Here is a 12,954-nt window from a genome sequence, read left to right as displayed (position 1 = left end):
TATGGTAGTTCATACAGAAGTATATGAAACAGTACAATATTTTTCCAGAATTTGGCTTTCAATTAGACAGTTAATCTTGATCTTCAGTGTTTTGTGCCCTTTTCAGGTTGAGAATTCTGGACTTCTGTTACCTTTTGTCTTTAGAGCCGCTTGTTGATTTTGCTCTTGAATGGGTTAGCTGAAATTTTACTATATCTCGTTCTTTATTCCCCCACTAGACAAGGTACTTCTGTTTATTCTATTAAACTCTTCATTATTTTAAACATCTCAATGAGATCTTCCTTCAACTGTCCATCTTCAAGGGAAGATGAACCAAAATATGCACTCGTAATGTAAACCTTTAATCCCTAGTATTATTCTGCTGACATTGTGCAACACTCCCTCAGAGCCAGTTATTAATCCTGATTCTGTATCAAGGTAATCATTAACCAAATTTCTGTACAGTTGTAGGATAACTTCCTTCCCTTTATATTCAAGCCACCTTTAGCTTTTTTTGGTTTCATTTTGTACTTATTCACCAGCTTCAAAGTGATCTGTATGCTTCGACTCTCAAATCTCCTCTTCACTAGAGTTTTGAAATTTCTTACCATGTAGAAACTACTCCAGTTGATCTTTCTTTGGCCTGAGGTAACTGACCTCACATTTAACCTTATCGAATCATTCTCTCTCTTGTGATGGAGTGACAAAATCAGTCTTAATTGCTATGGACTAATTTCTGCTAGTGTGTGTGTGTGTGTGTGTGTGTGTGTGTGTGTGTATGTGTGTATGTAATCAGGAACGGGGTCCATTTGGTAACTATCCTCAAGTTCAACTGTCATTATGGTATATGCAGTCAAGACTTATCAGTGAAGGCCACCATTGGTTACAGATCTAAAGGGCAGGGAGATCTGGAAACGGATAGCGTAAAAGGTGAAGGGGAAGGAAGTCATTCATTCGAAATGCAAAACCTTGCACCCCTTAGCTTTACATTATAAGCAGGTCAGTTGGTCGGATTGTGTGTGTGTCAGCAAGCATATCCTTTTTATAAAGACATCCACCATTTTTCCCATCAGATTCATGAAAAACTAAGCAGTGTCCTCGTGGAGATGGAGCCATTCCTGTTGGTTGATTTAGTCTGGTCTCTCTGTATATTGCAGCAAGTAAGCCCTTTATACCTCAGTCAAGTACTGGATCACCATTTCTTCCAAAGAATCACAGGTATGCCTTTATTTTAATTCAATTTGTTACAGAATCTCAGATTGTTATGGTGCAAAAGGAGGCCTGGGGCCATTTGCCCCATTGTGCTTGCACCAATTCTCTTACCAAGTGCCAATATTATGCCTTTTCCCCACACTGGGAAAAATCATTTCTGTCAAGTAATCGCCCAATGCCTGTTAAATGCCTCAACTGAACTACATTTTTAATCAGTGCATTTCATACCCTAACTATTCACTGTGTAAAAAGGTTTTTAACTCACATCACCCTTGCTACTTTTACACATGACTTTAAAATTTTGCCTGCTCATTCTTTTCTAAGAGCAGGAACAGCTTCTCAACATCTAATCTATCCCACCTGCTCATGATTTTGAAAACCCCTATTTGAAAATCTTCTCTCCGCCTTCTCTCAGAGAACAATCCCAAGTTCTTCAATTTATCCTCATAACTAAAATTTCTCATTTCTGTTTCCTTTCTTGTAAATCTCTTTTGTGCACTCTCAAATACATTCCCATCTTTGCTACAATATATTTCTCTCAACTTTACACAATATTCCAGCTGAGGTCTGATCAGGGTCTTATACACGTTCAACATCACCTCCCTGCTCTTGTACTCTATACACCTGTTAATAAAGCTGAGAACACTATGCTGTATGAATTGCTTTCTTCGCCTGTCCTGCCACCTTCAATGATCTGAGCATATATACATCCAGGTCTTTCTGCTTCTACACCTCTTTTGGAGTTAGTACCTCTTATTTTATATTGTCTTTCATAGGGGTTGGTTAGCTCAGTTGGCTGGCTGTTTTGCAATGTAGAATGATCTCAGCAGCTTGAGTTCAATTCCCACATCAGCTGTGGTTGCCATGGTGATTCTCCTTTCTGCCTCTCCCCTTACCTGATGTGTGGGGACCCTCAGATTAAATCACCAGTATTCTTCTCTCTCTAATGAGAAAGCAGCCCTATAGTCCAGTAAGTCTATTTTGACTTTACTTTTGTTCTCTTTTCACGTTCTTTGACCAAAGTGCATCGCTTTGCACTTCTCTGCATTGCGATCCAGATCGTGATTAAATATCAGGAAAAGTAACTGTCCCAGTACCAAACTCTGGAGAACTCCACGTCAAATCTTCCTGCAGCCCAACAATATCCATCAACCATTCTCATGTTTTCCATCACTCAACCAATTTTGTAACCACATAGCTACCTCACTATCTACCATGACCTATAACTTTCCTCTCCAGTCAATTGCATGGCACTGTACCAAGTGTCTTCTGGAAACCCATGTATACCACATCTATAACATTGCCCTCATTGACCCTTTGTTATTTCTTCAAAAAAACCTCCTACATGTTAGTCAAACACAATTTCCGTTTTAGAAGTTTGTGCTGAGTCTTTGTAATCGACTGTATTTTTCTATGTGATGACTAATTCTATCCAAAAATTGTTCCTAGTCATCCCCCCACCACTCAAGTTAACCTAACTGGTCTGTAATTGCTGTGATCATCCTTACACCCTTTCTGGAATAAGGTGCAATTCTCCAGTCCTTTGGTACCTACCTTGAATCCAGGGAAAACTGAAAGGTGCCAGTGCCCCTGCAATTTCTACCTTCATTTCCTTCAAAGTCTTTGGATGCATCTCATCCAGTCCCTGTGCAATGTCAGTATTAAGCGCTAACAATCTGTCCTTAGTAATTTTGTACTGCTCAAGTGACAGCGTTTCCTCCCCTGTCACCATAGCCTGGGCAGCATCCTTCTCTTTTGAAAAGGCAGATGCAAAGTATTCATTTAACAAACTGGCTATAACCCCTGCTTCTATTTGGATATCACCTGATTGGTCTCTGAGTGGCCCTACTCAGTCTCCAGCTGCTCTCTTATTGCTTATTTGCCTATAGAAGACCTTAAGGTTCCCTTTACATTACGTATGAGTCTTTGCTTCTCTTTTTCATTTTTGCACCTCTTCACTAAACCTTCGGTGTTCTGTTCATTCTCAATTATTGTTCTGGCCTTATGTCTGTCATGTTTAAAGCTTTTATGATATTGAGTTGGTTGGTCACCCAAAATGTAGGAGTTTATATCCCACCATAAAAAATTACGAAATTGACTAAGTCTTGTAATTAGTGGGCCATGGAAACTGTCAGATTAGCTGATTCACTGATGTTGTTTAGGGATGTGAAGTTGCAGGAGTAACCTAGTCTGGACCAGCATATGCTTCCAGCCACACACACACGCACAAATCACCAAAGTTGTTCAATTGGACAACTGGTTGTTGCTGTATTATGCAGCTACACAATACCCGTGACTTCAAAAGTAATTTGTTGACTATACTTCCAGGTATCATACATTCAAACACGAATCAGGAATGGATCCTGTAGCCCCTCAAGTTTTTAAAAAATCTTTTAAGTGGGCATTGTTGGTTTCTGAGCATTTATTGCCTGTACCTAGTTGTCCTCAAGGAGGTGGTGGTGAGCTGCCTTCTTGAGTCACTGCAGTCCAAGTGCTGTAGGTTGACCCACAATGCCCTTAGGGAGAGGCTACCAGGATTTTGACCCAGTGACAGTGAAGGTGGTCCATGTATCTGCTCTATTATTCTGTAAAATTACAGCTGAACTGATTGTTATCTCAAATCCACAATCTCACCTACCCCAGTCTCCTTTCAGTTTCTACCCAAGAAGAATCTATTGTCCTCAACCTTGATATATTCAAAGACTCTGCTACAAATCACCATCTGAGGCAGAGAATTTCAAATACACATGACTTGCTGAGAGAAGAAAAGCTTTGTCTCAATTCTGGTTTCAATGAGTGACCCCTGATTTTTAAATAGTGACTCCTAGTTCTAGGTTTTCCGATATGAGTAATCATAGTCTCCATTTCCCTTCAGGATCTTGTACGTTTTAATCAATTCATCACTTACTCTTTAAGCTTCAGCTGATACAAGGGTAGCCTGTCTAATCTTTCCTCATGAACCACTCACTCTAATGACTAGTCGAGTCAACTACCTGAACTGATTTCAAAACATGTACGTTGTTCTCTAAATAAAGAGACCAATACTCATATCAAATGCAGGAGAAAAGCTAAGGCTGGAATAGGGAAGGCTAAGAGGAAGCATGGAAAATTGTGCTAAAACAAATAGCAAAATGTTCTTCAAACATATTATCAGTAAAAGATTAGTGAAGGATTGAGTTGGGCCTATAAGAACTAAGCAGGGTAAGCTGATCATTAAAGCAAAAGACTAAATGAATATTTTGCTTCTGTCTTTACCAAATTAGAAAGTGGTGATGATGGTCTAGTTGAAAATGTAGCTGTTGAGCAACTAAGCAGTATAGTGATAAGAAAGAAAAGGTGCTTATAGAGGCTGGCTGTGCTCCAAGTAGGGGAGTCACCAGGCCTGAATGGGATCCATCTTAGATTGCTGAAAGAGGTTAGGGAGCAAATTGCAGAGTCATTGACAGAAAGTTTTCAGGTCCCTCTGAACAGTGGTTGGTCCCATTGAGTGGAGGATTGCAAATGTGAAACTATTGTTAAAGAAGGGGGCAAAGAATAACCCAGGAAACTACAGATCTCTCACCTTGCCATCAACAGTGGGAAAAGAGATGGAGGCTATAATATGGAATAAGGTAAATTTGCACCTAAAAATAAGTTAATACTAGACAGGCAGCTTGGCCTTGTTAAGGGCAGATCATGTCGAACAAATTTAATTGAGTTCTTTGGCAAGATTGTAAACTGAAAATAAGTATAGATGGCTATTTGTTAGATCGAAGATGAATTAAAAATGGTGCTCCTCAGGGATTGGTGTTGTGAACCTTGTTTTTCTGATTTATGTAAATGGTTTGGAGATGGATGTTGAGAGCAAAAATATCTATATTTGCAGATGATACTAAGCGAGGGAGAATACTAAATTGTGAGGATGACACTGAGCAACTTCAAAGGGATGTGGATAAGTTGATCAAATGGGCAGACATATGGCAGATGAATTTCAGTGCAGAGAAATGTGAGGTAAATCATTTTGGTGGAAGAAATGAGGAGAGACAATACAGGCTCAGTGGTACAACTTCAAGGAGAGTGCAAGAGCAGAGGGACCTTGGGATTCACGTGCATATTTCTCTGAAAATGATCAGGCAAGTTGAAATAGCTGTTAAGAAGGCTAAAGGATCCTTGAGTTTATAAATGGAGGCATAGAGTATAAAAGCAAGCAAATAATGCTACACTCTACAAATCATTGGTCAGACCACATTTGGAGTACTGTGTTCAGTTCTTTGCACCTTCATTAAAGCCCTGGAGAGAGTTCAAAGGAGATTTAGTAAGAATGAGGCATTTTAGATTAGAGAAATTGGACTTATACTCATTGGAACAGAGAAGATGAAGAGATGATCTTACTGAGTTGTTCAAAATCATGAATAACTTTGACAGGGTAATGAATGATGTTCTGTTTCCACGAGTTGATCTGTCAGTAACTAGGAGCCATAATTACAATTACAAGATTGTCAGCAAGAGAGCTAGGAGTGAGATCAGGAGAAACTTCTTTACTCAGAGTTGTTCGGATTTGGAATGCACCACGTGTGAGAGTGGTTGAGGCTGATTCTATGTGAGATTTCAAAGACAGTTCGATTTATATTTGAAAGTGATGAATTTAGAGAATCACTGACATATGGCTGAAGAACAGGACTAGCTGTGTGGGAACAAATTACTGCAGATGCTGGAATCTACTGAAACAAAAATACTTGAGGGAGTTCTCTCTCTCTCTCTCTCTTCCCTCCCCCTCCTGCCCACCTACGATGCTGCCTGTCCTGACATGATGGGCCAAATGGCCTCCTCCTGTTCTATGATTCTATGTCATGTCACCAGTGACCTGTATAATTGAATCAAAACCTTCCAACTTTTGTATTCAATTCACTATTGTCATATTATAATTCTATGTTCTATTACCTGCATAATAACCTTCTGTGATTCATTCACTAGATTATCCAGACCTTCATCCCAGAACTCTGCGACCTCTCACATTTAGATAATATGCTCCCTTTATATTCTTCATGCCAAAATGGACAATTTCACATTTTCCACTCTATATTGCATTTGCCAGATCTTTGCTCTCTCACTTCACCTATCTACATCCTGCTGCAGAGTCTTAACTAGGCACTGCAATTAAGCCTGATCCTGCTGTCAAGAAGCAGCTGCTACAAGTACAACTTATTTTCCTACTTGAAATGTAAATAATGAGAGTGCTTTTGCTTCACCTAATTAAATTGGTCTTGGAAGTCAAGTATGAGTGACTGCATTCTAAAAATGATTTGTTTCGTCTATAACCTTGTGACATGTGGATGTGTTTCAGCTACATATTGCAAATAAGGATGGGAACAATTCCCTGGTGGGACTGCCACTACTGCATTTCTTTGTCTCTGTTTTCACTATTGCTAGAAGGAACCCAGACACAGAAAAGTGAAAACTACAAGCTGAAGTTGGTCCATATCAATGCAACAGCCCAACTCGAGTGCTCTGACTATAATGGTCCCTATTTACCAACTCACTGTTTGGACTCGTGGATCTCAGGAACCAGGAAGAACTTAAGTCCACTCAGCAGTGGTGTGCGTGAGATGCTGCAGACTGCTGTTGGAGATCAGACCAAGTGTCGCTGTGGTGTCAACACTACGTATGGTTGGGTAATTGGTAAGTATGTAGAATTAGTTATTTTTCTTCACTAATTTTACCGTATCCTGTTCTTGAATGTTTTTGTACTTCATTTCTATTGACAACATTGACCTGACCCAAATGGCAGTTCTGCACTTGTGTCTGAACGTTGAATGTTGGTAAGCTGTTTGGTCCAATTGAGCACTGCAGTTGAGCTTGATATTGCCATCAAGAAGCAGCTGCCACATGCAATAGCTCAGCAGGAGTCATTAGATAACATACAGGGATTCAGTGCTGGGCTGACTTTCCTCTTCCAAACTTAGCATGTCTACATGATAAAATTTTAAACATACAGTAAGTTTTTACTTAAAATTGTGGTTGTGTTCCTCAAACTCCGAATTTTAAATGAATCCAAGGTTCTCATAGGAATCAATATTAAAAGTCAAAGTTTGGTTCTTTTGGAAATTTCACTCAAACATCAATGAACAAGTTCAATTACAGTCATAGCTGAAAAAGGTTGCAAGATAAAACATATCACTAAATATTTAATAAATTCTGTATATAATTACATATATGCACTAGTTATACATTACTTTTAGATCATGCTTGTCCAGGCCAGTACTGGGTGAGAACTGAGTCTGCAGAGAAGTGAGGCTGGGAAGTAACACCAGGGGTTTGAGAGAATCGGGAAATAAGTCCCGTAGGAGAAATGACACGCAGGGAAGAGGTGGGGGCTGGACGAAGTCTATGCAGAGAGCCAGAACTGGAGGCATGTCTGAGAGCCAGAGTCAGCAACAAGAGGGATCTGAGAGAGTGAGGATGCCCTAGGGGTAAAGGTCATGTGTGCAAAACTATACTGACACTACAGTGTTGTTAAGACAGAACACATTAAATGAGTCAATATTAAACTGTACGTTTGAGAGCACTAAGAGGGTCATTTATATTGCTGGAGCTGCTGTTCTTTTGAAGATAATAAAGCAGCACTTGTTTCTTATTGATTTTGCATACTTATTGAGGAGTTTGCCTAGTTGATCAAAAACAGATTAACTGGCCATTCATTTCATTGCTGCTTGTCATGTAGAATATAAGTTTCCTTCTCGTTTTTCGTACGGGGATTAATCATTTAAATAGTTGAGTCCTGCAGTGTTCAATGCAACTTGTAGAAATCAAGAATATGGTTCTGATTGGGTCCTGGGCAGACATTAATACCAAATGTTTGCAGCACAGAATGAGGATATTCATGCTTTTTTTTTGGACAATCCAAATCTAATCCCACAGACATTTTACCACATAATCTAGGCAGCTAGCCCTGTGCAATTTTACATCTTCTTTGGTGTCCTCCTTTGAATCAACCCTCACACCAGCTGAACTGAGCTTTGGTTTAAAAAAAGGGGCTTAAAGATCAGCCTTGAAAGGGTGAAGCAAGAAGTCTGACTCAAGCATTGTGAGTTTATGAAAAGCTAAATGTCAAACATCGTGGAAGTACTGTTGTGTATTTGGCAGAGAAATCAAATATTGTGTTTTTTGGTGTGAAGGTATTAGTGTGGTGGGAGATGATTAAAAGTGTGACGGGAATGGGATTAAGTGGAGAGCTTGCTCAAAGATCAATGAGTTGAAATATCACCACCTGGGCTCTTGACGTCTGATTCTTTGACATTAGAAATTCCATGACGCTCTTCAGAAAATTTTGGAAGATTCTCCCAATTAATGACCAATATTATCTCTCAAAGAGCATCAAACAGCTTCTCACTCATTGCTGTTTTTGGAAAGTTGCTGTTTGGAATGGCTGCTTGTGTTTGTTCACAGAACAACAATTTTTTTACACCATTGCAACATAAGGTGCTATTTAAACATTTTCTCTCTCAGATACCTTGATTGAATGCTGCTATTGCAGGTAATCACTAATTTGCTTTGGTGAGTACCAGAAGATTTGTTTCACTTATTTTCTTTTTAGCATCCTGTTTTGTACCCAATAAAGTTGCCTTGGCTGAGAACGCCTGCCTTTGGGTATGGGTTGTGATATCCTTGTGTCCAGTTAGCTGTGCCACATGTCCTACAGCTTCATTGCACTGAAGTTAGAATGTTACATCTTGTGCATGGTTAATGTGTGTTCTTTATTCATAGATGGAGAAGTTGTGCTTGATTCTGAGAATAAGCCTCTTGTTGTGCAGGAATACACTGCTCCACATGGACCACAGTCAGAGGGGTCAAAACCCCTTCCCTTTGGAGCCAAGAGGTAAGGAGTGAGTGAAGATTGGATAAAAAGTATCAATAATAAAAATGATCCATTCTGCATTGAATGCCATTTAACCAGACTTGAATAAATCTAAATAAAAAAATGTACATTTCTAGTTAGCATGTAATGTGAGGATCTCACAGACCTGGGTCAGGTAAAGGCCCCTGAAGTTAAATGCAGATCATGAAGAGTCCAGGAGGGCGTGCCAGGAGCTGCACTAGGCACACCTCAAAATTAAATGTCAATTTTCTGAAGATACCAAACACCATAAGCAGGAAGTGATACAGCTAAGCAATCCCACAGTGACAGATTATATCTAAGCTCTGCAGTCCTTCCACATCCAGTTGTGAATTGTAGTGGACAATTAAACAACTCACTGGAGGATGCGGCTCCACATATATCCCTATCCAAAATGATGAGAGAGCCCAGCACATCAGTGCAAATGTTCGCATTAGCAATAATCTTCAGCCAAAACTGCCAAGTGGATGATCCATTTTGGCCTCCAGAGGTCCCTGGCATCACAGCTGCCAATCTTCAACCAATTTGATTCACTCCACGTGATATCAAGTATTGGTTAGAAGCATTGGGCCTTGCAAAGCTATGGGTCCTGACAACATTTTGAAGACGTGTGCCCCAGAACTTGTTCCTCCACTAGCCCAGCTAGCCCAGTACATCTGCAAAACTGGCATCTAACTGACAATGTGGAAAGTTTTCCTTGTAAGTCCTGGACACAACGTGGACATTTATTGCCTCGTCAGTTTAATATCGATCATCAGTGAAGTGATGAAATACTGCTTTCAAGCAGCATCTGCTCATTGATGCCCAGTTTGAATTCTGCTAGGGCAACTCGGCTCCTGACCTCATTACAGTCTTGGTTCCAATATGGACAAAAGAGCTAGATTCCAAAGGGGAGAGTGACAATCCTTGACATTAATGCCACATTTGATTGAGTTTGGCATCAATCTGCATCTCGCAAAACTGGTGTCAATGGGAATCGGGGGAAATCTCATTACTGATTGGAGACATACCTGGCACATAGGAAGATAGTTGTGGTGATTTGAAGTCAGCCATCTTGGCTCCACAAGTTCCTCAGGGTAGTGTCCTTGGCCAAACCATCTTCAACTCCATCATAAGGTCAGAAGTGGCAATGTTGAATAATGTTCACCATCATTTGAGACTCCTCAGATACTGAAGCAGCCCATGTCCAAATGCAGCAAGGCCTGGAAATTATCCAGGAGAAAGTGAGGACTGCAGATGCTGGAGATCAGAGCTGAAACTGTGTTGCTGGAAAAGCGCAGCAGGTCAGGCAGCATCCAAGGAGCAGGAGAATCGATGTTTCGGGCATGAGCCCTTCTTCAGGAAAGAGCCTGAAGAAGGGCTCATGCCCGAAACGTCTATTCTCCTGCTTCTTGGATGCTGCCTGACCTGCTGCGCTGGATAATATCCAGGCTTGAACTCACAATTGGCAAGTAACTTCTTGACACACAAATGCCAGGCAAGATTACCACCAATAAGAAATAACCTAACTATCACCTCATGACTTGCAATGGTGTTAATCACTGAATCCCACACTATCAATATCCTGGGGGTTACCATTGACCAGGAACTGAGCTGAACTTTTATACAGTGTCTACAAGGGCAGGTCAGAAGCTAGGAAAACTACAGCAAGTAACTCTCCACATCCGCAGACTATTAGTCACTCCACCGACAATGCTCAGAAGCAGCGGTGAGTACTGTCTAAGAGAAACATTGCAGAAGTTCACCAAAGATCCTTAGACAGTACTTTCTGTACCCATGACCACAACTATCTAGAAGGACAAGGACAGCAGATATATGGGAACAACACTATCTGCAAGTTCCTCATCAAATCGCTCACCATCCTGAACTAGAAATGTATTGCCATTCCTCCAGTTGGGTCAAATCCTGGAATTCCTTCCCTAGCGAGTCAACCTGCAGCAGTTCACAACGACAGCTCACTGCCACCTCCTCAAAGCCAACTAAGGACAGGCAATAAATGCTGGCCCAGTCAGTGACACCCACACCCCACAAGTAAATATGTCTTTTTTAAAAAAATTACAGTTTGGCTATGCTGAGTGGGTTTATTTGCAGCGTGATTAAATGAGATCATATTTGGGGTAATATGCTCTTCATGTTAAATATAGAAGCAGGTGATATTATCAAACCCAGCCGGCAAGGATTATTTAACTGTCATATTTGACAAACATAATGGTTTTTTGTTCAAGCAGCGATTGAGCAGATAAAGTGCATACGATGGATGTAGTTTGTATAGATTGTCAGAAACCTTGCTCAGTAATGAATTAAAGCACATAATTCAAAGTAATTTTGATTGACAAATTGGAAATGGGAAACAAAATATTTTGGTGACTGAGTGTTGCTCTCCATGGTGGTCATTTCTGGATCCACTAATTTTTTTTCTCTATAGTTGGTTTGGTTTTGAACATAGGAAGCCAAATTGAAATTTTCAACAAATGCATTAGTTGGAGATTTGAGGTATCATTGAGAAAGGTTGTAAAAGATCTGAGTACGCATTGACGGCACACAAATTAATATGTAATATGTTGTTACATGGTTGGGTTGTTGTACCATGGCCTTTTCTTTTCTAAGCATTTTAGGTTGACTCTTGTTTTGAACATCATTTTAATTTTACAGATTGGCATTTGTGGCTCGAGAATTCCCAAACTACAACTCACGGAGTCGGGACCTACTTGGGCGTTTCGCTATGGCCCGTCGGCATTTGCTAGCTGCTGGATTCTTGGTTGTAGATGTAAGCTTCCATCTATTTTTGGGAAGTAGCAAGAAACTACTGTGCTCCATGTTGCATGTAGAACCCAACCAGTGCACAAGGACCAAACTGCATTGAAGCCAGACTGCTATGAAGTCTGGGAGATGGGGAGAGTCAGCCAAAGGAAGTGTATGGAGACTATGTCTGTCACAGGAGGAGGAGACTTCATAACGTGACAGAACAGGAGGTTCAGCCGGAGGGAGATGGAGGATGCAAAGAGGAGATTTTCATTTTAAACTCATTAACTAACTAGGAGCCAGGAAAACTTCGAGGCATTGAGGAAATTAATTCCTTGCAAAAGCTACATCAGTTCAGGAGAAAACTATTGGATGCTATTATAATGAAAACTGTCAGTTGTTAAATTTAATTCTGAGATTGAGATCTGATCTAACTTTACTAATCAGTCTACCATGCGGAACTTTATCGAATGCCTTGCTGAAGCCCATACAGCCAATGTCTATTGCTCTGCTTTCATCAATCTTCTTTGGTACCTCTTCAGAAAAAAAACACTCAATGAAGTTAGTGGGACACTATTTGCCACTCACAAGGCTATGTTGACTATCGCTAGGCAGTCTTTCCCGTTCCAAATGCATGTAAATCCTGCTCCTCAGAATCCTGTTATGAAGTTGAAGGCGTGGTTGGCTTAATTAACAGAGCGATTCGCCTCTGTGTTGTAACAGATTTGGGGCATTTGAGAATTTAAAAGTCGTACTAACCATAGTACTCCCAAATCTGTTAGGACATGGGGGAGAACCCCTCTGTTAATTAAACCAAAAACCCAGAAAAGCTAACCTTGATTATGATCAGTTAAAATAAGAGTGACGGAGAATTCCCAAATTCCAATAATTAAAGAAAATAATATCAACTTCTTTTCTAACCCTAAAAGTCAACATTAAAAAAAACTATTCACAACTCTAAGCCCCCTTTCTCTTAACTGCTTACTATCTGCCTCTAAGTCTATAACGTTAAAAATCACTCCTTCATCAGGTGATTGTGGAGGGCTCGATCGTAACACAGAATTTATAGCAAAAATTTCCAGTGTGATGTATCTGAAATTATACATTGAAGAATTGATTGTCTGTTAAGCCTTTCATCTGTTAGAATA

General features: G+C 40.2%; 1 protein-coding gene across 1 annotated transcript in view; it reads left to right on the top strand.

The window, feature by feature from the left end:
* Window positions 1-12,954, top strand: part of tbrg4 (transforming growth factor beta regulator 4) — a 44,066-nt gene that overhangs the window by 28,009 nt on the left and 3,103 nt on the right. The window contains exons 7-10 of the mRNA XM_072570077.1: window positions 1,053-1,197; window positions 6,601-6,849; window positions 8,935-9,046; window positions 11,717-11,831. Coding sequence (XP_072426178.1) covers window positions 1,053-1,197; window positions 6,601-6,849; window positions 8,935-9,046; window positions 11,717-11,831 — 621 coding nt within the window. The remainder of the gene's footprint in view (window positions 1-1,052; window positions 1,198-6,600; window positions 6,850-8,934; window positions 9,047-11,716; window positions 11,832-12,954) is intronic.

This window comes from Chiloscyllium punctatum, chromosome 5, assembly GCF_047496795.1.
Source record: "Chiloscyllium punctatum isolate Juve2018m chromosome 5, sChiPun1.3, whole genome shotgun sequence".
Taxonomy (NCBI): Eukaryota; Metazoa; Chordata; class Chondrichthyes; order Orectolobiformes; family Hemiscylliidae; genus Chiloscyllium; species Chiloscyllium punctatum.
The sequence above is the reverse complement of the archived record's forward strand: the minus strand, read 5'-3'. Positions and strand labels throughout refer to the sequence as shown.